We start from the raw sequence: 27,532 nt of genomic DNA, 5'->3' as shown, positions 1-27,532 counted from the left end.
TACTGTAATGCTCCAACATTGAACTACATCACCATGTCACCAGGCCAGATCTAGTCCCACGTCACAATATATCCACATCCTAGTACATTTTTAGTGTTCTTTTACTTTCCAGTGAATATAAAGTGAATATAAAGTGAATATAAAGAGTTTCCTGTACCTTGTGTTTCTGCGTCGCTTCGATCTGAGGGAGTTTCACTCTGGAACCTTTTAATAAAACAAGTTAAACCGATGTGTCACAGTTAATGTCTCTAACCTGTTTAGTGTTAAGTGTGTATTTAAGATCCTTAGTTCCACTAGTTCTGGGTCCACCCTCTGACACAGATGTAGATGGACGAGGTTTTCCCGCGTGTTTTTGGGCCGAAATTTGGCCCAAGAGGTTTCTTATGGAGAGAAGTAGCAGTAGTGGAATAGAAATAGAAAATGATACACAATACAAGTTAAACTGCAGAAGAGTTGTAAAAGTCTTAGTTCTCGTCCAGTCTTCAAATCCCTTCATTATTATCATTGACCTACATGCCACCAGTGGAAAGTAGCAGGAGAAAACGATGAATGTTGAGAATAAATGTCAGATGTTTTCAGACATAGCTGACCATGATGCTGCTAATCACTAAACATATAATAATTATAATACATTTGTAATACCCCATGCATATCCATATTACTATAGGAATAAGAACCAGTTGGATTTCACTTTGTAAACAATGCAAACTAAACACCATATAAACAATTTCACACATGCAGTATAAAATACATTAATATACTCCTGTGCATACAGTCTCACACGCGGCAAAACGGAGGCATAGGATCAAGGTTTAAATGTTATAGTTTTACCTTTTTTCTCCGCTGAATTTTTTCGGTTTTGACATTGTTTTCTCAAGGTGGCTTTATCTCTAACTTGTTACTCCAACTGTACCCTACTCACTCCCTCCTAACTTCCTACTCCAGCCTCCCTCCACTGGTTGCACTGTTGTGCAGTTCCCCAGAGGCAGTCTGCGTTGCCGGGGAGATATTTGCACATGTGCAACACTTCCATGCCCATGTTCCATAATTTGCTGTTACTGACAGTAGATGTTGCTAAATAAAGAAGACAGAAGATCCACAATATCAGGCATTTGAAGTTTGCTTTCTCTTCAGATTGTAAAGTCACTGTTGAACAGATTTGACTGAAACAGAATGGAATTTAATTATGTAATTACAGTAACTAGTTACTAGTTCTAGTCTGGTTCCTTTCACACTGAATTAGAAATGAGATTTACTGGATTTCTGTGGAACATCACACTTCGTACTGCACGAAACAAACCAACGTTATTCCAGATCAAAAAGAAATACACATGAATTAAAGTCAACGTCACCTTCAGATGTACAGCAGCATATTAGCAATTACTGCATGTTCATATTCCTATGTCTGGAGGCTACAGGGGGTTTAGGATTTTATCTATCTCTCTGTCCATCCACTCGTCTTTTTTTTCATCGATCTTTCTGAAATAAGAACCAGTGAAAACCATCATGGTTTTAATGTTTTATTTTATTAGAAACAAACAGAGATAAGGAGGGAGGGAAGAAAGGGACAAGGGAAACAGAGGACTGATCTAAACAGTGCCTAGACTAGTTCCTTCTCAGAATCCGATCAAACAGATGTTTTAATTTTTAATAAATCTCTACGTTGAGTTTGTGATGTGACGAGGGAACAAGGGAGGAAAAAAGAAAGAAAATTAGGACGAGAAGAAGAAGAAGAGACAGATCTTTTACTCCTGCATGGAACGTGTGACCGAAGAGGCCCCACACAGAAGTCAAACTAAACAGGAAGTCCATGAGAGTAAAAACATAACACCAAGTTCTGATCAGTTTGGATCAATATTCCGTAGTGTGAATATTCTGTTGGCCTGATTTCTTTTTCGATTGATCAGTGATCGGCTCCGGCTGATGGATCACGTCGTCCTTTATCAAACAGTCTGGTTTCCTAAATCAGGGGTTCCCAAACTGGCGAGGGGAACTATACAGGGGTACGCAAAGTTACAGACACTGATATTTTTACATTCATCAATACGTATCAGTATCATCAATATTGTTTTTCACAAAATATATTTACTCAGCTTCACTGATGACGGAGAAGGTTTTAAGAAGAAAAGAAAGAAAGAAAGAAAGGTTTTATGAGGTTGTTGAAATTCAATTTAGGAAAATCGAACGACAGAATGAGGCATTTGGGAACCCCTGTTCTAAATTATAACCATAACTAAACCATAACATCAGATCTGCTCATAAGTATTGATCCAGTGTTTTATTCACCGGTTAAACTGATATCAGATCATTTATAATTTCACTATTTTCTTGTATGTGTGTGTGTGTGTGTGTGTGTGTGTGTGTGTGTGTGTGTGTGTGTGTGTGTGTGTGTGTGTGTGTGTGTGTGTGAATGTGCGTTAGTGCAGGATCTTGTGGTAGGGGTGCAGGAGGAGGGTGGAGGTGAAGGCTCGGATGTCAGTGATGGGCGTGGCCTGACTGAGTGCCGGGCATGCTGGGAGGAAGGTCAGCCGGGAGACCTCGCCGTACGCGGAGCAAGGGGCAGAGTCAGAGGCCCCCTGCTCTGCAATGCATTCCTGCTTTGCCGGGTCGTTCTCTGCCTCACCAAAACCCACCACCTGACATACATACATACATGCACACGTTCCACACGTGCACACGCGCGCGCGCACACACACACACACACACACACACACACACACACACACACACACACACACACACACACACACACACACACACACACACACACACACACACACACACACACACACACACACACACAGAAAAAAAAATGCACAGCACGCGTACGTTAGTACGCACACACACACACACACAAATATAAAAATACACACACACACACACACACACACACACACACACACACACACACACACACACACACACACACACACACACACACACACACACACACACACACACACACACACACACACTTACGTGCACGCTGAGCTTCCTGCTGGTTTCCTGTCGATGCTCCATGAAGCAAGAGAGAAGATCCTCCTTTGTGAGAAGCTGCAGAGCTTCAATCTACACACACACACAGACATGGGTAAGTGTGTGTGTGTGTGTGTGTGTGTGTGTGTGTGTGTGTGTGTGGGTTTGTGTGCGCGCTTGCGTGTGCGTATGTGCACCTCTTTGTGCAGCCGGTCGAACACGTACTGCTGCGTCAGCACCTCGTACCAGTGGCGCTCCACCTCCTCACCCAGGTGCGTGTCCTCGCAGCGCTTCAACTGCACCAGCGCCATCACCTGGGTCCTAAAGCCTTCATGGCTCAGCTCCACCAGCCGCTGGCCGAAGCTCTGCAGGAACTGCTCCACCTTCTGCTCCACTAAATCAGTGCTGTGTAGAGAGAGGGGGAGCTTCATATGGTAAAGAAAGAGAGGGTGGGGCCCACCTCAATGCATAGAGAGAAGGTTGAGCGTGCTTCATATGGTAAAGAAAAAGAGGGTGGAGCCTGCTTCATATGGTATATAGAGAGAGGGTGGAGCCTGCTTCATATGGTATATAGAGAGAGGGTGGAGCCTGCTTCATATGGTATAGAGAGAGAGGGTGGAGCCTGCTTTATATGGTATAGAGAGACAGAGAGGGTGAAGTCTGCTTCATATGGTATAGAGAGATGGAGAGAAAGGGTGGAGCCTGCTTCATATTGAATAGAGTGGGTGGAGTCCGGCCTCATATTGTATCAAGAGGATGCACAGAGAGAGAGGGTGGAGCGTCACCTGAACTTGGTGGCCTGCGTTTCTACGGTGACGGAGAAGCCCAGCACACCAGAGGTGTTCCTGCAGGTGGGATACACCTGGTACCTGCAGGGAGGAGGGTCAAAGGTCACACCATACCAGGGAAGAGAGGGTCTTTTAAATCAGCAAACTGCTCATTGTCAGTAGCTAGTTAGGGGCCGGTTAAGTGGACACGAGGACAACTGACCCCAGCGTCTCCTTGGTCCTCAGAAAGTCAAAGCACGGCTCCTCCATGTGCATCTTGGAACACAGAGGGCAAAAGTCACCAATATGGTTTCATTTACATACTGTGTATTATTAGAAGACATTAGAAGACATTAACTCTTTGTGTAAACCACATCTCGGAGGAAGATGGAGGGAGGGAAGGAAGGAGAGATGGAGAAGGATTGTTGCTAGTATCTATTTCAGTTGTACTACTCACTATTAATTGAGTACAAGTGTCGCAGGACGAACTGAACTGAACTCAGGGGTTGGCCGCTATGAAGGGCAGTGCGGGTTTGTTTTGTTTACTTCCGCAGGTACAGGATCCTAAATGTGGGCGTGTACATGGGACAGCTGCGCGGGAAATAAGTGGTGACAGCTTTGCACCTTTTTACTGCTGCAATGCTTAAAAGAAGAAACAGTGGCTCCATCTAACAACTGGACACTTATTTTAAAATTGTTTATAAAGGACTACTACCAGCACTCACTACAGTGGACACGGCTCCCCCCGCTTCAGTAAGCTGAGCGAAGCTAATTCGCAGCAAGATGCCCCCCTTCTTCACAGAGGACTTCCACAAACTTCTGCAGAAGATTGGAGTGCCGGAAACCAAAATTCACCTGGTAAAAGTGAACGTGGAAGTCAATGGACTATGTGGAAACAACAACACTTTACCATAGACTCAAAACATGGTAGCTCAGGAGGTAGAGCTGGTCGTCTAGTGATCCAAAGGTTGCTGGTTTGATCCCAGGCTCCTCCTGCTAGCATGCTGTAGTGTCCTTGAGCAAGACACTTAACCCCTAATTGCTCCTGATGGCTGCGTCCGTCGGTGTTTGAACAATTGTAAGTCGCTTTGGATAAAAGCGTCTGATAAATGACTAAATGTAATGTAATGTAAAAACAGTGAACAAGATAATGCTAACATACGGCTACTTAGCACCAACAAGACGACAAAGAAACAGGACGGCTTTGTGCCGGGTAATAAATCTCCTCCCTGGAACCCTCTCGGTGCTAAGCCTATGAGTAAATATTTTCCCTGGGAAATGAGAGGACGACTAACAGGCAGAGCCCAGCGCCCTGAGATCTGCGATGCGAGCGGCAGACCTACATTATCATCCAGGCATCGTGCCACTTCAATCCCTGTCCTTGGTAGGACACAACCGTGGACAGCCCCGACAGTAACTCAGAAAGTAAAAGGCTACAGCGACAGCAAACGACTGGGCCTCAAACTTTAATTGTGGGTGACTTTGCTGTAAAGGATCTAAGAAGCATGTGCAGTCAGAACACCAAAATATTGTGCTTTCCCAAAGATATGGTCTCTGACACGACAGAGAGAATCCTGCATATCGTGGCTGCACATTCAACTGTGAAAACCATCATAGTGCACATAGGGACCAATGATGTTGTGAAACAACAGTCAGAAGTGCTGAAACAAGACGTTATTGATCTGCTGAACACAGTCAGCTCCTTGAATGCCGAGGTGTTTATCAGTGGCCCTCGATTGCCAATCAGAAGAGGAGTTGAGAGATTCACTAGACTGTTGCCACTGAACACATGGCTTTCAACTGCATGTATTGCGCATTCAGTGCAATTTCAATTTTTTCAATCTATTTCAGGCAGATGGACTTTGCTTTAACAAATCAGGAGTAAAAAAAAAAAGATGCATGTGCCTCGTTTGCTATTGTCAACAGGCTCACAAACCCTCCTGTGTCAGTAGCCTCTGAACTTCTATCCACCAGGTCCTGCAATGAATTAGTCTCCTTCTTCACAGACAAAATTATGAAAATTAGACACACAGTCAGTGCCGTCATATCAGGTACAGGATATGTGCTGTCCTCGTGTCCACTAAAAATCACTTCAAACACACAATTTGATCCAATCAACCATAAAAACTTGGAGGACATTATACAACATCTTAAATCCTCCTCCTGCTGCCTTGATATCCTGCCAACAGGCTTTTTCGAAAATGTTTCAAATCGCATGGCCTCAGATCTTCTACAAACTGTCAACATGTCTCTTCTCTCAGGTTTCTTCCCACTGGCCCTGAAAACAGCCGCCATCAAGCCACTCTTAAAAAAGAACAATCTCAATACCTCACTAATGAAAAATTATAGGCCCATATCAAAACTCCCGTTTTTAAGTAAAATCATTGAAAAAACAGTTTTTCAACAGCTGAACAATTTCTTGGTACTACACAACCATTTTGATGTCTCCGAGGCAGGATGTCAAGCACACCAGAGCATTGAGACTGCTCTTGTTAAGGTCTTCAATGACATCCATCTAAACACAGACAGTGGCAGAATTTCAGTCTGAGTATTACTGGATTTCAGTGCTGCATTTAACACGGTCGACCACAAAATATTACTAGACAGACTGTAACACTGGGTTGGACTTTCTGGCACAGTACTAAACTGGTGTGAATCCTACTTTAAGGACAGGGCCTACTTTGCGTCTATAGGGATCTACACAACTGAGCGAACAAAAATGACATGCGGAGTTCCCCAAGGCTCTATTCAGGGGCCTCTTCTGTTTAACATCTACATGCTCCCACTGACTCAGATTATGGAAAACAACAAAATACTGTATGTTACCATAATTGCCAGACGACACACACATTTACATAACCATATCACAAGGGGACTATGGTCCAATACAATCACTGAGAAAGTGCATTGAACAAATCAACGATTGGATGTGGCAGAATTTTCTCCAATTAAACAAAGTCAAAACTGAAGTCATTGTTTTTGGAGCTAAGGAAGAACGACTAAAAGTCAGCACTCAGCGTCAATCGGTAATATTAAAAAGCACAAAGCAAGCCAGAAATCTTGGTGTAGTCATGGACTCTGACCTAAATTTCAACAGCTACATTAAAACCATTACAAAGTCAGCCTACTATCAACTTAAGAATATGTCAAGGATTAAAGGAATTATGTCTCAGCAGAATTAGGAAAAACTTGTCCATGCATTCATCTTTAGTAGACTAGACTACTGTAACGGTGTCTTTACAGGTCTCCCTAAAAGATGGATCAGACAGCTGCAGTTGATTCAGACTGCTCCTGCTCGGGGCCTACTAACACCAAGAAAGTGGATCATATCACTCCAGTTCTCAGATCTTTACACTGGCTTCCTGTCTGTCAAAGAATTGATTTCAAAATACTACTGCTGGTTTATAAAGCACTCACTGGTTTAGGGCCAAAGTACATTTCAGATCTTCTGCTAGGTTATGAACCATCCAGACCTCTCAGGTCGTTTGGGACAGGTCTGCATTTTTGTCCACAGAGTCAAAACTAAAAATGGAGAAGTAGCGTTTTGTTTTCATGCACCGCATCTCTGGAACAAGGTCCCAGAAAACTGCAGGTCTGCTGCAACTCTCACCTCTTTTAGATCAAGGCTGAAGACTTTTCTGTTTGCCGTTGCCTTTTACGAAACTAAATATTGATTTCCTGGACTGCACTGTAACTTTGACTTGATGCATTCTATTTCCATCCATCCATCCATCCATCCATCCATCCATCCATCCATTATCTATACCGCTTATCCTCGTGGGGTCGCGGGGGGGCTGGAGCCAATCCCAGCTGTCATTGGGCGAGAGGCGGGGATACACCCTAGACAGGTCGCCAGTCTATCACAGGGCCGACATACAGAGACAAACAACCATGCACGCTCACATTCACACCTATGGTAAATTTTTAGAGTCACCAATCAACCTAACCTGCATGTCTTTGGAATGCGGGAGGAAAACCAGAGGAAACCGGGGTTCCCGGAGAAAACCCGAGAAACCAGAGAAAATGCAAACTCCACGCAGAAAGGCCCTAACCCAGAACCTTCTTGCTGTGAGGCGACAGAGCTAACCACTGCACCACCATGCCGCCCTGCATTCTATTTCTCAACTTTAGGGTTAGTTTAGTTTAGTTTTATGTAAAGCACTTTGAATTGCCTTGCTGTTGAAATGTGAATACTAGTGGCTTTGTGCTCACTGTATTAAAATGGCTTTGACCTATCTGAAATGGCTATTTCAAATTACTGAAAGATCTCCAGCCCGGTTCTCTCGCGACATTAATACTTATCCATTAGCAAGTACTGCCTTTTCCTGTTATTACTAGTAACACTTGAAATTAAACTATGAACCAGCTGTTTAGACTAGTAATTTCTTGTGACAGGTAAAAAAGACACTGTAACTGGTAAAATAAAATATGTTACTAGTAACAAGGGGAGAAAGCACTAGTCACTAATGTATAAGTACTAGTACTCAATTAATAGTGACTAGTCAAATTTAAATTGATACTAGTCAGAGGGAAATATTGAAGATCTCAAACACGGAGCCCCATAGGATAGGGGCTGGATTGTCCAAATTGTTACTATATAACATTGCAATAGTTCCTAATATCTAATAAAGTAAGTATAAGTACTAGTACTTAATATATTTTGACAAGTAAAACTAAAATCGTTACTAGTTAATGTTGGAATAGCAACTAGTAACTAAAATATCAGTACTAGTAACTTGTAAAAAGCAACTTGTTTTATGGATTAAATGTTAAAACGGCTTGCCATAGATGTGTGTGTAGTTCCTCACCACTAACAGCTCCATCATGGCGTGTTCTCTGAGGTTCTTCAGCCCAGACTGAAACACAAAGACAGGTAGTTACAGACAAGAAGTCACAGCGAAGAGGTCACAGACAGGAAGTCACAGATAGGAAGGCTCAGACAGGAAGTCACAAACCGGAAGTCACAAAGAGGAAGTCCCAGACAGGAAGTCACAGACAGGAAGTCCCAGAAGGGGGCAGGTCCTACCTGGTAGTAGACAGTGACCTCGGAGTTGGCGTCGCCCTTGTTGAGGGACTTGACCTTGCAGATGTAGTGTTTCTGAGGGAGCTCCACCACCCGGAACAGCACGGGCGCCTCTGCTGGCAGCGGCTGGAACTGCAACTTCCTGCAGGAGGCGACAGACAAACCAGCTCAGGGCCCCCGACAAATCAGAGCGCCCCATACAGGCCGTGTGTTTGTTGTAGATGCAGGTTACTTACTCTATGAAATACTGTAGGAACTCCTTGGACTCCTGTGAAGAGAAGAAACACCAGATTACAGCGGGTTCCAACCAAATTACTGCATGTCACAGCCAGATTACTCCGGGTCGCGACCAGACTACTGCAGATGGAAACCGGACTACTGCGGGTCACAACCAGATAAATGCAGGTTCCAACCAGATTACTGCAGGTTGCAACCAGATTACTGCAGATTCTAACCAGAATACAACGGGTCACAACCAGATTATTACAGATTCCAACCAGAATACTGTGGGTCACAACCAGATTACTGCAGGTTCCAAATTAGATTACTGCGGGTTGCAACCAGAATACTGTAGTTTCCAACCAGATCTCTGCAGGCCGCAACAAGATTACTGCAGGTTCCAACCAGATAACTGCAGGTCGCAACCAGATTACTGCAGGTTCCAACCAGATTAGAAACAAGAAGAAAGAAGAAACAATCTTTATTTGTCACACAACACACCACACTACAACACATGCTTGCACACACACACACACACATGCACATGCTTTGGATGGTGGCCGGTGAAATGATTCCTCTGCATTTAACCCATCCTGGCTTCCTGTCCTTCCTCCGGGGCCACAGCCAGGAGCAGTGGGCAGCATACGTAGACGCGCCCGGGGATGTAGACGCGCCCGGGGAAAAGACGCGCCCGGGGTACTGTGTGTTGCAACCAGATTACTGCAGGTCGCAACCAGATTACTGCAGGTTCCAACCAGATTACTGTGTGTTGCAACCAGTTTACTGCAGGTTCAAACCAGATTACTGCAGGTTCCAAACAGATTACTGTGTGTTGCAACCAGTTTACTGCAGGTTCAAACCAGATTACTGCAGGTCGCAACCAGATTACTGCAGGTTCCAACCAGATTACTGTGTGTTGCAACCAGTTTACTGCAGGTTCAAACCAGATTACCGCAGGTCGCAACCAGATTACTGCAGGTTCCAACCAGATTACTGTGTGTTGCAACCAGTTTACTGCAGGTTCAAACCAGATTACTGCAGGTTCCAACCAGATAACTATAGATCGCAACCAGATTACTGTGGGTTACAACCAGATTACTGCAGGTTCTAACGAGATTACTGTGGGTTGCCGTATACGTAATAGCCATGGAAAATGAAGAAGACAGAGCCGGAGATTAACACACAACAAGATGGCATAAGAAGGCGAGCGGAGCGACATACAAGTCAGTGAGAGACGGATTTTTTAGTTTATTTATTTTTTAAATATTTGTCATATTCATTTGTACGGAGCCCCTTATGGGATATGTAAGGTAAAAAAAATGACGGGAGATTCATGCAACCCATTTCCCTTCCTCAGAGTAACTGTGAGCGAAATAAAAATCAACCAAAAAAAAACACCAACCAAAAAAAACAACTCAGGGTTTCTTGAGCGATAACGCAATAAATCCCGAGTTACTATGAAGGAAAAAAATAACAAAGAATCTCCCATCAACTCCCCTCACCCATGTCCGCCAAGGGCTACACACATTTGCACTCACAGTTGTTATCCCAATAAATGTGATTTTCCCGTTTAAATAGCCTGGTTAGTAAGGCACGTAAATACTGCATAATCACAAAGGTCATAAATTAACCTTCATTGTGAAACCAAAAAAATAAAAAAACTAGACTGGAGTAACCGCCACCACCACAACAACAATAATAATAATGAAATTAATTAGCCATCAAAACATTTGTTAAATAGGTGATTGTTCTTGTCCATTCACAGATCATGGGCAAGAGAAAAGGCTAGATCACAGATTTCTTTATAAAAGAGCCCAATATGAGGAAGTAACAAGGTGAGCACATTAAACCAAATGTACCAAAGAAAACAAATAATATCAGGAGGACATAGACTTCAGGGGCCTTGTTAAAATGTAATGTAATGTTCCCTGTAATGTCTACAGGGAAAACAAAATTAGGAGGGTGAAATGCTCAGTCACTGGATGTGACATCTGCTGTGATTCAAAAAGTAGATTTAACATGGTAATAAGCAAACGTAGCAAGTGGAACTTTAAAGCTGTATCAATTGTTTACAAATCCTTCAATAGATATTGCTTTTTTTTTAAAATGTTTTTCACGTCTCTTGAAGACCCGAACTTACATTCCAAATTGAAATGTATGGAGAGGACACAGTGTGTTGACGGTGACAGTAAAGCCGGACTGACCACAGTCATTGTCACGCAATGTGACAGCGACTGAGCCAGGTCAAACCCTGCCTATTGATTGATATTCCTCATATTGATTCCTTAGATGGATTCATATTCCTCACATTGACTCCTCATATTGATTGATATTTCTCATATTGATTCCTGAGATGGATTCATATTCTACACTTTAATGCGCATATCTGTATATACATAATTGCCTATTCCATATACATAAGCATATTCCCTCTATCTATTCCATTTTATTTCATTTTATTTTATTGTATTTTATTTTATTCTATATATATATATTTTTTATTCTATAAGTATTCGACTTAGTGTATTACGTTTTAGGAGTCAGTTAGTTGGTCTTTTAGAAAGAAATTTTTCCTAGGACATATTGTGTGTTATCAACGGGTGCGTTGCATTACATTTCACTGCATATATGTATGAAAGTATGTATATGTATGTGACGAATAAACCTCTTGAATCTTGAATCTTGAATTCCTCACATTGATTCCTCATATTGATTGATATTTCTCATATTGATAAATATTGCTCATATTGATTATGTTCCTCATTGATCCCAGATATGGAGTGATCTTACTGTATCGATTGCTTTTCCTAGTATTGATCAATATTCCTCATATGAATTACTCTTTGTGGTATCGATTGTTCATCCTGGTATTGATTGCTCTACATGGTATTGATTGCTCATTCTGGTATTGATGCTACACTCACTGTGCTGCTCAGGTTGCCCTGCACCAGGCCCTCGGCGTAGAGCTGTGAGCGGAGCTGGAGGTAGAAGCTCATCAGGTCGTCCACGCTCAGACCACTCATGATGGAGTGATACTTCTGAACCACTGACCAGCGGGAGTGCTCCAGGATCAGTAGACGCACGTCCCTGGATGGAGTGGGTGGGGGGTAAGGAAGGAAGAAAAATAGAGAGATCTTGTACAAAACTGTCAGACAGATGGGAAGACGGTCAGATAGACGATCAGAAGGATAGACAGACAGACAGAGAGGGAGACAAGCTGGCAGATAGACAGACAGACAGAAAGACAGGGAGACAAGCTGGCAGATCGACAGACAGAGAGACAGACAGGTTACTTGGCCAGTCGCTCTGGTTTGATCAGGATGTTGAAGTAGGTTTTCTTCAGCTGCTCAGTAAACATGAGGAAGACGCTGGGATCAGCAGAGAAGTCAGCGAGGTGGTCAACGATGAGACGGAGGAGGAGCTGGGGGAGGAGAGAGCCGTGAGGGGAGAGGAGCTGAGGGAGGAAAGAGCAGTGAGGGGGGAGGAGAGAGCCGTGAAGGGGAGAGGAGCTGGGGGAGGAGAGAGCCGTGAAGGGGAGGAGCTGGGGAAAACGAGAGCCGTGAGGGGGGAGGAGCGAGCCATGAGGGGAGAGGAGCTGGGGGAGGAGACAGCTGTGAGGGGGGAGGAGCGAGCCGTGAGGGGAGAGGGGCTGGGGGAGGAGAAATTTGTGAGGGGGAGGAGACAGCCGGGGCTAGGAGGGTCTGGGGGTCTCTGTGAGTGTGCACATATAATATCTCCATCTCTCCTTGCTCCTATTGACCTATACTGATCTCAAATGACCCTTACAACCTCTACTGATATCTCCTGACCTCTTATGACCTCTACAGAGCTCTTCTGACTTCTACTGACCTCTAAGTTCTCTAGACCTCTAATGACCGCTACATAATCTCTTGAACTTGAACAACTCTAATAACCCCCACACACCTCTAATGACCTCTAAACACCTCTACATATCTAATGACCTCTATTGATCCCAGCAGTTCTCTAATGACCGCTACAGAGCTATACTGACCCCTACAGACCTCTACAGACCTGTGCTGACCGCTAAGCTAAGACGATCTACGAACGATGTTTCTAACTTTCAAATGCTGACAAAAAGCACACAACATACTGACCGAGCTGGTCTTTGTTCAGAGGTAGATGTCAAACTCTGATGCCCCCCCCAGTGTCAGGACGGCTGAATCACTTTACATCTTTCATACTGAAGACTACACTTTGGCTACCTCAATGTCATCAGGATCTCTAGCCCCATTTCTTTCTTAACTTGTCTTCTTACTTTGCAAAAGAAATCTCATCTCATCAGGATCTCTGTCCCCCTTTATAAATCTCTATGTAATTTGTGTGTTTGTGTGTATATGTGTGTGCACTCACAGGCAGCTTGTGGTTGAAGCCCCTAACCCGGACCATCAGCCCGTGCTCCCCGGCCACCAGCTTGTACTCCAGCTGGGCAACATCGGCCTCATAGGCCGGCTCAGCCAGGTTGTGGGCCAGGATGTTTACCAGCAGGTCCAGCAGCACCAAGCTGCAGAGACAACAATATGGCAAGAATAATGAATCCTATATCAATAGCAACAATGTAACAACAATAACAACAATAATATAACAATAATGACAATATTTAATGAAAAACTATAATTTATTATAAACAATACCGGTAATAAAAAATAAGACACCTGTCTTTTGTATGACTTTTTTTTTACTACAATTTTTTTATTCATCTTTATATTTTTTTACTATGTCTATTAAATATAAATATATATTTTATTTTTACTGTTTTTTTATTCATTTGGGTTTTTCTTTTGTTCAGTCCTTTGAAGAGATGTTTACAACCTGCACATTTAGTATGCAGTTAGATGGTGGACGCACAGCAAGACACCACACACACACACACGCACACATGCACACACACGCACACACACACACACACACACACACACACACACACGCACACACGCACACACACACACACACACACACACACACACACACACACACACACACACACACACACACGCCATCTTACTTGTCAGGACTCTGCTGGATGACAGGGGAGAGCAGGTTGAAGCGAACATAAGCTGCAATACAACAGAGCAGACTGAGTGTCCAGCAGGGAGCGCTGAAATTTTTGACGTAGTAATAGTCATAATTATGAGATGCTAAGTAAAAATTTTGACTTCGATTTGTTTTATTTTTTTTAAGTTTTCTAGATGTTTCCTTTGTCTCTAGTGGAAATGGGTTACCTATGTGTTGTCTCAAAAAACAACAACAAAAAAAAAAACTTAATCGGAAAATAAGTAATACAGAGATGTTTGGTAAATGTATTGTAAAAAAAAAAAACAACAACAATAAATAGATTTTCTACGGTCAACAATCAGTTGATAAAATAAATGAAATTTAATTTAACTGAATTCATTTTACTCTCTTATTGTTGACTGGGTGGCCATGGTTTGTTGAGCAGCAGGGGGAGGAAGTCTAAAATAGGATAAAAACTGTGTACAAACAGAGTACACGCTTTAAAACAGACACACAGTAGATAGAGTAGTATGGTGTGTAGTAACACGTGTAGTACTGTGTGTAGTACTGCGTGTACTAGATACTAGTTTGTTTAAAGTAGAGAGACTGGAGAATATTAAACAGTACGAATGAACATAATGTGATGAAGTAGTGGCTGAAGCCAAAATATGGAAATACAATCAGGGTGATGAATAAGTACAAACTTCTAGTAGTGTGGAGGACTCTGTGCAGTACTGCACAGTACTGTGTGCAGTACAGTGCAGTACTGACCTTTGGGGATCTTGAACTTGTTGTCCTTCTTGTACCACAGACTCCCTCTGTCGCTGCTGACGACGCGCACTGGGAAGTCGCTGTCCGGACAGTCCGACGCCTTCAGTGCAAAGTCCGTCGCTGGATAAAGGATGTGGAACAGGAAGTGGTCACGAATAGTAAATGTTGATGCTGATCAAACTACTGCTAGATACGCTGCTACCAGGGGGCTCTGCACTGCAACACAGTGTACTTAACAAGGCTCCACTGACCGATGAACTGGTTCTCAGCCGGCAGGTGGAGGTCAGAGTTCAATGGGAAGTCTCCTTCCCAGAGTGTGGCCCACTCCTCAGGAACATCTGAACACACAGGAAACAGTCAGACAGAATATAGTCACACAGACAGGAAACAGTCATACAGTGTGAATGTTTATGTGTTTCTCAGGTTGTGTGTTTGAGTGTGTGTGTGTGTGTGTGTGTGTGTGTCTGTCAATGCTGCACCCTCCACACTGTAGCTGGTGTTGAACCATCTCTCCCTCAGTGAACACCGTCCTTCGTGTTCCGGAGACAGAAGGAGCAGGTTGGCTGTCGGTGGGGTGAGAAGGGAAAGGGCGGAGCAGATCACCTGCACACACACACACACACACGCACACGCGCACACACACACACTAAATTAATATTTAATCTACAATTTAAATACTATTTTATACGTTCTTCTACCAGTATGAGATATGTCTGAATTTGCAGAGACTATAAGAACCGTTAATAGGCTTCACTAGAGGATACTGCACCTAAGATAAGAGATGGATGCAGGTTCCAGCATATAACCTGCAAATAAAGGCCCTCCTTTGGCACAGAGCAAGCCATGCCCTCAGGCCACACACCCCGGCAACGCGCCCCCAGGAGTGGGAAGTAGCATTGCTGTCAGAGCGTCCATTGACGTATCGTTATCATGAAAACAGGTTAACAATGTTTAAGATTTTCAGTTCAGATTCAAACTTTCACATGCTGACGAAAAGCACACAACATGCTGACCAAGCTGGTATCTGGTCAATGATCAGGGGTCATACCTGGGGGTCGTAGTGGAACATGAGCTGGTCTCCAGTCAGGAAGTCCTCCTTGGGGAACAGTTGCATGTTCTCACAGACGTTCTCCACAAACTCGATTGGGTCCGTCTGCAACACAGTGCACGAGAATCAACACCAGAACAGGTGAACACCCTGAGCTGCCGTGTATATGTGTGTGTGCGTGTGCGTGTGCGTGTGTGTGTGTGTGTGACCTGCTCCTGGTAGTGGAACTCGTTGGCTTCAATCTTCTGGATTTCCTCGTAGATCCTGAAACACAGGCAAAGATAGTTTGTTAATAAATTTGTTTTAATAAAGTTTGTTGAACATGTGTGTGTGTGTGTGTATGCCTGTCCGTCCATGTGTTCTGTGTGTGTGTGTGTGTGTGTGTGTGTGTGTGTGTGTGTGTGTGTGTGTGTGTGTGTGTGTGTGTGTGTGTACCTCTGCTGGGGTCCCAGGGTCTGCAGCATTTTCATGTACTGGAACACCAAGTGCACCACCTGCAAGGAGGACAGAGTGAGGAGGAGCGCCCCTTGGTGGCATGGTGCAGCACTGCAGCAGCTCAGTCACCAGAGAGGTGTGCTGTATGTACTGCAGTGTGCACTGTCAGTAACGTTGTACTGCATAAGAAACAGCGAGTACCTGGAAGACGTTCTGCAGGCCCTGCTCCGTCAGAGTGATGGAGATGGAGAAGATGGAGTAGGTGGAGTTCTGGTCAAAACCTGTCTCACTGTTTCCTCCAAACAGAGCCAGAGCCCAGCACCTACACACACACACACACACGCACGCACGCACGCACGCACGCACGCACGCACGCACGCACGCACGCACACACACACACACACAAAGACAGACAAAAAAAGGTTTGTAGCAAGAGTGTAGCAGTATTGTCATAAGTGTGTAGTAGTTGTGTAGTACGTATGTAGTAGGTGTGTCGTAGGTATAGGAGTGTAGTAAGTGTTGGACAATTCTCACTGAGTGGCCAGTGAGGTTACCCTGATTGTCTACAGGAAAACAATCATATAGTATTAAAGATATTTATTCTGCAGAATAAAGAGAAAGATACAGATACACTTCAAAAACAGTGATGATGGTTAGTCTGCCCTCGCTTCTACCGAAGAGGCTGATATACTGATAGGTTGTGTGCCATTGGTCAGGTGTCATTCACAAGACAGTGCCCCCCAGTCATACCCCCCGGTGCTTCCCTCATACAATGATTTAACACTCAAACTCCGGTCACAAATACAATCTTATGTGCTATTAAACAAACCACAATACTCTGTCAAGCCCGCGGGGGTTATCCCTATCTCCACACAAGGTTGAGTGAAGATTGAATGTGGTCTGGTCTTGTGACAATAGAGTATTATAGTTAAAGAACAGTTTCTTCAATGTGAGCTCTAAATGAGTCATTCAAATCCCAGACAATGTGTTTTAAAAAGCTTCATACTGTAAGATACTAAAAGGTCGTGTTCTTATATAACACATATGAAACATCATTCAAAGCATTGATCATCTACATTTTATCTCACAGTGTGTAGTAGTATTGTATAAGGTGTATAGTAACAGTGTAGTAGTAATGTAGTAGGTGTATAGTCAGGCTGCAATTATTTTGATAATCGATTAATCTGATAAAAACACAAAATCTAATTTTATTTCCATCATTTCATTTAAAAAACAAAATGTTATTCCAAATTGATAACATAAACACAAATAACAGACCCAAACCTATGCTATAAATTTACTGTGCAAAGGATATTATGCTTGTTTTTTTTGTGCATAAAACAGGTATTTTTTTACGTTGCTCCTTGCCGTGGTGTGCATGGCACTTTATTCCCCATCAAGTAGCCACTTATGGTGAGTTGAGTCTGAAATGAGAAAGACAGTATGAGTAGGCATAATAGCACATTTCACTTAAAAACTCAATACATGCCTTATTGTTTTAGTTAAGGATTGCTCACGTAAAAGGCCAGTAACCCAAAGGCCAAGTACAGACGGGACACTACAATTTTATATAATATTATATAATATTTTTTTATTTACATATATATATATATAAAATAGATTTTCTCCAAACAATGCAAAAATACAAAAGCTCACTCCTTACATACCGTGCAGTGTCTGACTCCAGCCTAATTTCAGCTAATTAACACTTTGAAATAACTTAATCATTAAATTGCCATAATTACAATAACTGAGTAGCTCTATCAGGTAGTGTTAATCAGCTTGCTAGAATAACATTAGCTATACTTCCTCTGCTCTACCACCAGCTAGTTAAATACACTTGTTGTGCAATTTTGAACTAGATTTGACTTAATAGACCATTCAAGCTGGATCGCGAGCAAACACCGGCTGTTAAATAAACTAGAAGAACTACCTGCTGTGAGACAAATGATTCCTCCCTTCAAAAAGCAACCCATGCCATGGGTCTAAACTCATTTAATTAATTAAGATTTTGTAGTAACTTACCCTGCTGTTGAGTCCCCTTCATCCATGGCTCCAACGTGATTTCGTTTCAGGTATTCTCTCATTAGCGTGGTGCTCCCGTCTCATGCAAGTTCATAGTTTACATAGTTTGCAGCTAACACAATTTTTACTCTAATTTAATGTGAAGTGCTCCCATACTATAGATGATTTTGGTCAAACAGTTTTCTCCGCCCCTGCCATGTTTCAAATGTTATTTTTTTCTTGACGTGACATAGCCAGCTTCCCAACACAGTGTGCAACAACATAGACCCAATGAATCAATAATGAAATTCATTGCCAACTCATTTTATAACCAAATTTTATCGATTAAATTGATTCGTTGTTGCAGCCCTGGAGTATAGTAGCACTGTTGTAGTAGTAGTGTAGTAGGTGTGAAGTAAGTGTATAGTGGGTGTGTAGTAATAGTGTAGTAAGTGTATAGTAGGTGTATCGTAGGTGTGTAGTAGTAGTGTAGTAGGTGCATAGTGGGTGTATAGTAGCAGTGTAGTAGGTGTATAGTAGATGTGTAGTAGTAGTAGTAGTAGTATAGTAAGTGTACAGTAGGTGTATAATAGGTGTATAGTAGATATGTAGTAGTAGTAGTAGTTGAGTAGGTGTATAGTAGGTGTATAATATGTGTATAATAGGTGTGTAGTAGTAGTATTAGTGTAGTAGGTGCATAGTAGGTGTTTATGTATATAATAGGTGTTTAGTAGTACTAGTGTAGTAGGTGTATAGTAGATGTGTAGTAGTTGTATAGTGGTGTACAGTAGATATGTAGTAGTAGGAGTGTAGTAGTTGTATAGTAGGTGTATAGTAGTAGTAGTAGTAGTGTAGTGGGTGTAAAGTAGGTGTACAGTAGTAATAGTGTAGTAGGTGTATAGTAGGTTTATATTAGGTTTGTAGTAGATATGTAGTAGTAGGTGTGTAGTAAGTGTATAGTAGGTATGTAGTGGATATGTAATAGTAGGTGTATAGTAGGTGTATAGTTGTAGTAGTGTCATAGGTGTATAGTAGGTTTATAGTAGGTGTGTAGTAGTAGTAGTAGTAAGTACTCACTTCCTTCTGAGAAGTGACAGGATGCTTCCTGCTCCTTCGTGACCGATCAACCACGAGATGTAGTGAAGAGGCTTCACCCTGGAGAGAGACAGGAGATGAGACAGGCAGAGAGACTGACAGGCAGACAGACAGACAGGCAAGCAGAGAAACAGACAGACAGACAGGAAGAGAGAGACAGACACGCAGACAGGCAAGCAGAGAGACGGACAGGCGGAGAGACAGACAGGCAGAGAGAGACATACAGGCAGAGAGAGACATACAGGCAGACAGACAGGTCACCTGTAGTGGCAGCCCTGGGGGGGAACTGCCCAGGTGATGGTCAGTGCATGGACCTTCCTCACAGGAACCACTGGATGAACACACACACACACACACACACACACACACACACACACACACACACACACACACACACACACACACACACACACACACACACACACACACACACACACACACACACACACACACACACACACACACACTTTGTCAGTCCACAATACTGTGATGTCCCACCCTGCTGCCTCGTGTCTCACTTCCTGGTTTTGTTGTTTCTCGGGGATGGTAGCTCAGGCGGTAGAGCTGGTTGTCTAGTAATCTAAAGGTTGCTGGTTGGATCCCAGGCTCCTCCTGCTAGCATGCTGTAGTGTCCTTGAGCAAGACACTTAACCCCTAATTGCTCCTGATGGCTGCGTCCGTCGGTGTTTGAACAACTGTAAGTCGCTTTGGATAAAAGCGTCTGCTAAATGACTAAAATGTAAATGTAAATGTAAATGTTCTCGCTTGTGTGTTTGTGTTCCCTGCCCTGACCACCTTAGTTTACCTTACCTTCCTTCCCTCCTTGCCAGTTCATCTTTGTATTAATGTGTCCAGCATTCCAGCATAGTTTTGATTCCCTGCTCGGTTTCCGTGAACTCGCCTTTGCCTTCTCCCTGGCGGACTGTTTTCCCTATCTCCTGACCACCTGTGTACCGAACCGCCTTGCCTTGCTACTCCCTGTCGGATTGTTTGCTCCGCTGACTGTCTACCTGTGGACCGATCCTGTTCAAGTACTGACTGTTTTCTTTTATCAAAGTTTCTGTCTCAAAGTCGTGCTATTGAGTCCTCTTGCCTGTCTTTCCACCAGTTGTTACACTTAGAAGTTAATGTTGACTCCTCCAACTATTAAACTGTTAATAACAACAAAATACACTGATGGCAAAACAATGGCACTGATAAGATAAATACAGTCATACTCGTTGTACTAATACTACTGATACTACATAATGGCAGTTCTTACCTCTGTAGAGTTTGTTGAAGGCCGGAGTGTCGAATGGTTTCTGCAGGTGAGAGAAATCTGGCTGCGGCTCACCACTTAAAACACACAACACGGCAGGATTACACCAGGATTACAGTCCCACACCTGGATTACAGTACTATAGCTAGATTACACCTAGATTACAGTACCACTCCTGGCCTGGATAACCCCCAGATTAAACCTGGATTACAGTACCACACCTGGATTGCACCTGGATAACAGTACCAAACTGGGATTACATCTTGATAATGTTTGTTTTAAACACGCCACCATTTGGTGATGTGTGTTTGGTGTTTGTGTGTGTGCTTACTTGTTGGGCACCTTGCTGAAGATCTCCTTCACCCACTCCTCCAGAGTGTCCAGGGTCTCTTCACAACAGAGATTACACCATTAGTGACGTCCAAACATAATTTTGGTTTAATCTGAGACACTGTGGCGTGGGGATGGTGTGGTTTGAGCAGCCACGCCTGACCTGGATCTAGGTAATTGGGGACCCAGGGTCAGGGTAGCTGCATGCCTGTTGCTCAATGGTTTGTCTAAAGAGCAACAGGTAAAACCCCCATCCCCACACTCACTAAAGAGAGGAGCCCTGTCATGACCTGTGTCCATCTGCTCTGGGGCTTCTTCTATTAAGCCCCTTCTCCACAATAAACGTATGCGTTTTCTACAACCCTTCATCTGTCTCTGTGCCGGAGGGCCCTGAATGCGCCACTTGGGTGGCGTGTGGTGGGCGAAACTGCCACACGGACTTTCTGCTTCTTCTGGTTTTAGTCTGGAATCTGGGTCATGTTGCCATGGAGACAGATCATCTCATACCAAACAGTTCTAAAGCAGCCATTTTGAATCCTAGTGCTCCTTATTTTACCAGAATCGTATTCTGACTTTTTTTCTTTTTAAACTCTTGGTTTATTGTTTCCGTGGTGTGCACAATATTACAAATTGTATTACAATTTATTATATTTGTTTTAAACGCAAACCAATCAGTGAAAATTGGTTTTATGGATTCACCAATTCCAATATATGAACAAGTATTAAAACTTAGTCTAAGCGTGTAAAGGGGATCAACATCTATTTGCTGTGAAATTTGAGGATCAATTTTAATAGAAGCAGAAGCTATTTTCAGGGCTAACAAAATGGCCGCGGGTCTGCTGCTCTGATGTGTGTCACCACGGCGTTGGGCTACGGTCCTCGTACCCTTAGACTGGACGGCCAGCGTCATGTAGTGAGCGGAGTAGTGTCTCCTCCAGAAGTCCCTCAGACGCTCGTAGGTGTTGATGCTCTTCTCTCTGGGCTCGTGCTTCAATGTCTGGGCGTTACCTGTTGGTGGCAGCGGAAAGCAGCTCAGGATGTTGGGTCAGCAAGTCAGATCGATATAAGTGAAGTTAGTTTGGATGGTTAACTCAGTTGGGTTACTTGGGTGTTTGTTAACAGCAGCAGTCTGAGGAAAACAGGAACTGTTAAGTATCTGAACGTGATGCTACCTTATTCTACTAAAGCAAATTAAGACTAGTTCTAGCAGTAGTAGTACTAGTAGAAGTAGTACTAGTAGTAGTAGCAGCGGTAGTACAAATACTAGTAGGAGGACTTCCTGGTGACCAGGACTTACCCCAGCAGAACTTGCCCATGGGGTGTCCTGGTTTGGCCAGACTCCCAAAGAGCATCTCCTTACGATGGGAGTCAGACGGCCTCGCCAACTGGTACTCTGGTGGGAGGGAGAGATGGAGGGAGGAGAGGAAGAGAGGAGATGGAGGGATGAGAGGACGAGTAGAGAGAGAGGAGAGAGGAAGACAGGAAGAGGAGAGTGAGATGTGGAAGGAGGAGGGAGAAAACAAAGGTGAATTAACTCTCTGGGCGTGCTCCTCAGAGCCGCAGGTAATTTCCCAGAATGCATTGCAGCAGCGATTCAGTGTGACTGACCGCTGTCCACGGCCTCCACCTCCCTGTCGATGGCGTCCTCGATCATCAGTGGGCAGATGAAGAACTGAGCCCATCTGGACACACGCGCACACGCACACACACACACACACACACACACACACACACACACACACACACACACACACACACACACACACACACACACACACACACTTATTTGCAGCTTATTCACCTCTGTTTTTCCAAAGATTTGAACTGGAACCAGCAGGTTGTTTCCCTGGTAACCAGCAATATACAACATTCGACTGAAACTGTTCACATTTGGTGACTCTGGGTGTGTGACGTTCGCCGATTCACCAATGTTCTCTGAACATTTTAAACATAAAATATGCTAACAATGCAAATTCTATCAACTTCTAAGTTGTTCAGTGCTGAAAATTGGTGAAAGGTGAAAATTACCATTTTTGTTTTTGTCTTTAATTTTAGATTTTTCATCTTCTCTTCCTACATCGTTGTATTTAATGAAAAATCAAGATGAGCTTTATCATACTGAACTGTATTATAATGCAGGGCTAATGCAGGGTCATCTGCCTCTACATCAAACCACCGTCCCAGGAGTCAATTTAACTTAGCTTGCATGTTTGAAATTAACTCTGACCTGCAAATTAAGAGTGTTTTCAGAATAAAAAAACGGAATAAAATATAAGATAACAAAGCTGTTTTTATGATCACGTGAGGCAATATTAAACAGTCCACTCAAAAAAACACATTAAAAAAACAGTTTGTGTTTTCCCTTGGTGTTCAGCACGGTCCCCAGAGTTCCCCTGGGGGGCCCGTGAGACACGGCTGCAATGTTTCATACTGTATGGCGCAGGGTGGGGGGTCCTGACCTGTCCAGCGCCTCCCTGAAGTGCTTCCTCTGGACATCGAACTGGAAGATGGTCCGCTCACAGTCCGTGGACGCGTTGTCACTGCCGCCACGTTTCTTCAGGAAGGCGTCAAAGCCATTCTCAGCGGGATACTTCTCACTGCCCATGAACACCACTGGGGGGCGGTGTGCACAAAGAGAGGAGGATGACCTCAGAGCGACAGGGGATATGCAGGAATGCAGTGAAACAAAGTGTTCGGGAGGTTTAGTAGAACATCTGACCTTCACATCCTGTCTCGCTGTTCCTCCACATAGGAAGAGCGGGACAGGTGGTCAGATGCTGTACTCACTGTGTTCCAGGAAGTGTGCGAGGCCAGGCAGCTCCTCTGGGTCGCTGAAGCTCCCGACAGCGATGCACAGAGCGGCCGCAGACTGGGGGAGGGTGGGGGAGAGGGAGGGAGAGAGGGAGAGGGGGATAGAGAGTAAGGGAAATAACAGTGAAACAATGATCCAATCAGTCATTATTAACTAGTTAACTAGTAATGTTGCTGGGGTTGTCTGAAACCTCCTAAAGGACCCCTGGGGGCCCCAGACCCCACGTTCAAGGACCCCTGGGGGTCCCCAGACCCCACACTGAGAGCCCCTCTGACCCAGCATCTCACCTGCTTCTCAGAGCTCCCTCTCTTCATCCCCTCCTTCTCCTCCTCCAGCTCCTCAAAGTCGCTGTCCCCCTCCTCCTCTCCATCCTCCTCTTCCTCCTCTGTCCCTTCGCCTGAGTCTCCCTCCTCATCTTCTTCACCTCCTTCCTCCTCCTCCTCGTCCCTGGCCCCTCCCCTCCTCCTCTCCGCCTCGCTCAGGTCAGAGATGAGCAGCGCTCTGAGACCGTTACTCAGCTTGATGTACCTGCAGGAGGAAGGTCACAAGGTCACATCTGTCTGTCTCTGTCCATTTTTCTAAATATCTATCCTTCTAACTCTCCATCTATCAATCAGCATTAGCAGCATCGGGAGTTGTAAATAAACCTCATGGGGGAGGCGGCGCGCAAAAAATACTTTAAGTTAAGTGACTCTGTGGGCAACAGGGTCAGTTTATGGTAGCGAGCCACAATAAACACACGCCCCTGCTCAGCCAGTGACATATGAGTGCAACTAGTCAAAAGAAAGTTCCCCAAATTCTAGAGTTTTAAACCTTAAATAAAATAAAATTTCATTGTTTTCCCTGAGCACTGACAAGTGCAATGTCCCGTTTCTGAATGACTGAATAAGCTTAACATAGAATTTTAGACTCTACATTCCAAGTGAGGGCCACATCTTAAGATGAAATAACTAAATAATTTTTTTGGCACGCTTAGGACCCGCAGAACCCTGCCGGGCTTCTGCGGGTCCTTAGGTCCTAAGGTTATCGGGCAGAGTGATGGATGCCTGTCTCACCTGTACTTCTTTGGGTCACTGGGAGACTTGATGATGTCGGGGTCCCCCAGATCCTCCTCGGGTGGTTCCTCGGCCCCGTCTCTTGCAGCCGGTGGCCCCAGGGGGTCGGGCACGGGGGGCGGCTCCCCCCGGTCCGGGGCCGATGCAACGCCACCCCCACTCGCTGACTTATTGGTCTGAGGCATTTCTGGGATGTTGGCTCTGTAAGACCTGGAACCAACACCGTGGTGTGGGGATAGTGTGGTTTCAGCAGCCATAGCTGTCCTGGGTCTAGGTAATTGGGGCCCAGGATCGATGTGGCTGCATACCTGTTGCTCATTGGTTGGCCTAACGAGCAAAAGGTAAAACTCCCATCCCCACACACACTCAGGAGACGAGTCCTTGTCATAACACATGTCCATCTGCTCCAGGCTTATTCCACCTAGCCCACTCTCTACAATAAACTGTGTGTCTGAAACCCTTTGTCTGTGTCTCTGTGCCGGGGTGTCCCTGAAAACGCCTCTTGGGTGATCTTTAATAGGCAAAACTGCCACACTGGTGCCTGAACAGGGACTCTCCGCCACTGGATAGGGACACAGGAGCAACCCTCTCCTGACTGGCAGCAGCAGAACCCTGGGTGTCCGGCGGAGGACCAGTGGAGAAGCAGCCGCAGCAACCACTGGCAGCTAGCTACTCCACCCAGCAGCCGACGCCGGGACCATCCAGCAGCCGCAGCAACCACCACAGGTAACCGCTGGCAGCTAGCTACTCCACCTAGCAGCCACTGCCGGGACCATCCAGCAGCCCAGCAGCCATGCCACCCCTCCAAGCAGCCCCCACAACGGCTAAGTTCAGCAACGCCTTCATCAGCTAACACAGCAGCCCGAGGCCCCATGCTCAGGAAGGGAGGAGGGGATAGTCTGTCGTCGCTCTGGGGGAATGAAGCCGATGGGCCGTGGTGCCCCAGGAAGGGTACCAATTCTGTTTTGTTTGACTTTTTTGTTGGTTTGAGGTATGGGATCCCTGTTTCAGAGTCCAGTGTTTGGCCAGGCATTCTCCCTGGCCTCAATTTGGTGTCTGTGGTATGTGGTGTAGGGATGGTGTGGTTTGAGCAGCCACAGCTGTCCTGGATCTAGTTAATCGGGGCCCAGGATCAATGTGGATCAATGTGGCTGCATACCTGTTGGATCACTTGTCATGAGACATGTCCATCTGCTCCAGGCTTATTCCAACTAGCCAACTTTCTACAATAAACTGTGTCTCTGTGCCAGAGGTCCCTGAAAACCCCCCTTGTGTGGTGTGTGGTAGGCGAAACTGCCACAAACACATACTGTGTATATATGTGTACACACACAAACACATAAACATATATGTGTGTATATAGTGTACACACACACACACACACACACACACAGTTCCTAACCTTCTGTATTATTTCTATAACAACCAAAATGAAATTCCTAGTTATTCATCAGCTCCATATCCTTGTAAATGACTATGATTCAACCTGTTGTGTTTTATTGTAAATTTTAATTAGGATCTGAATGAGCATCATCTGCAGAAAATAAGGTTCAGTAGTACTTCCTACTGTAGTACTTTCATAGACTTTGTTATATCAGGACTCTGGATGAGACAAGTACTCTTAATTGTAACACTTTAAGTGCATTTAGAGAAAGTACTTATATACTTTTAATGAAGTAAAAATGCAAATGTGATACTTTCACTTTTATGAGAGTCACTTTGCATTTGGGGATTTGAACTTTTACTTCAGTCAAAGCTCTAAGAAGTACTTATTCCACTACAGGTGTCAAATGAATAAATCTGAATGAATGGATGCACATCGAAACAACATGGAGTCCAGTTTGGGGACTTTCCAGTGTCATGTCTTCACTGAGCCCCGTGGGTCCTGGAAATATCCATCTTCTACTTAGTGTTTAGGTTTGTGTACATTGACAATTTCTTATCTATCAGCAGCTTCTGCTGGGGACCCCCTGTAACCAACACTAAGCCGCTTCTGCTGTGGAAGCAGTAAAGCTGCTTATTAGCTTCAAATAATCCTCACTCTATTATTATCATCAGCAGCAGCAACCAGCGGTCAGTTATTTCTGATTTCTGAATAATGACCGCCGTGTGATTATAATGACGGTTGCCACGGGCAGCCACTTCTCCTGGTTTCATGTCCCGCGTATCACTGCGCCCACAAGCTAATGCTAACACTAGCTAGTGGCGCCATCTGGTGATGCTACATAGAAATCATAATGGAGGACCAGGGATGAAGGCTGACATCAATATAACAATCAACGTCCCATTCAGCCTCGCATTTACAGATGAAGGTAAATACTCAATTTGACATTAATACGAGTAAAGAAAAAAGAACTGCACCTCTACGTTGGTGCAGTGCCTTGTTGTGACTATGTTTCTCAGCGGAAGCTCTTGTTCGCCAAAAATCTAGACATACTAGTAATAAGACTAGTCACACTAGTCCTAAAATCATTTCTAATCAATATTGCGTCTCAGTGCATTGTTTTATTTAGTAGGTATAAGCAGGACGTGCGTCCTAACGGTCATTACCACTAAATATCCCCCTTCAGATATATTCCAGAAGTGGTCATCCTGTCGGGGATTGTTTTACTTATAATAATCGTCTGGCTGCACATTATCTCTTACTTAATGTTCGTAAAATATATAAAAATACACAGAAAACGTGTAAAACTCACCGTTCTCTGTATGTATCCTGTATTTATAGA

At 44.3% G+C, this 27,532-nt stretch overlaps 1 protein-coding gene across 2 annotated transcripts; it reads right to left on the bottom strand.

Annotated features, from left to right (window-relative positions):
* Positions 1-1,533: 1,533 nt before the first annotated feature.
* On the bottom strand, positions 1,534-27,532 carry nrd1b (nardilysin b (N-arginine dibasic convertase)). 2 transcript variants are annotated; one of them, XM_080018941.1, is made up of 31 exons: positions 27,503-27,532; positions 24,807-25,016; positions 24,039-24,279; positions 23,727-23,808; positions 23,399-23,552; positions 22,548-22,621; positions 22,237-22,332; positions 21,825-21,947; positions 20,941-20,998; positions 20,613-20,686; positions 19,613-19,682; positions 19,334-19,411; positions 16,454-16,574; positions 16,253-16,311; positions 16,027-16,081; positions 15,818-15,922; positions 15,249-15,372; positions 15,021-15,107; positions 14,770-14,889; positions 14,009-14,060; positions 13,357-13,507; positions 12,279-12,406; positions 11,910-12,072; positions 9,003-9,034; positions 8,770-8,908; positions 8,552-8,599; positions 3,967-4,019; positions 3,762-3,845; positions 3,174-3,381; positions 2,980-3,069; positions 1,534-2,636 (listed from the first exon to the last, which is right to left on the bottom strand). In XM_080018941.1, the coding sequence occupies exons 2-31, from the start codon at positions 24,989-24,991 to the stop codon at positions 2,418-2,420; spliced, it is 3,273 nt and encodes a 1,090-aa protein (XP_079875067.1). In that variant the 5' UTR covers positions 24,992-25,016; positions 27,503-27,532; the 3' UTR covers positions 1,534-2,417. The 2 variants fall into 2 exon arrangements, with proteins under 2 accessions (XP_079875067.1, XP_079875068.1); XM_080018942.1 differs by lacking the exon at positions 27,503-27,532 and adding an exon at positions 27,357-27,478.

This window comes from Zeus faber (assembly GCF_960531495.2).
Source record: "Zeus faber genome assembly, chromosome: 1".
NCBI classification, from domain to species: domain Eukaryota; kingdom Metazoa; phylum Chordata; class Actinopteri; order Zeiformes; family Zeidae; genus Zeus; species Zeus faber.
Note: the sequence above shows the minus strand (reverse complement) of the source record. Positions and strands in the feature narration are given on the sequence as shown.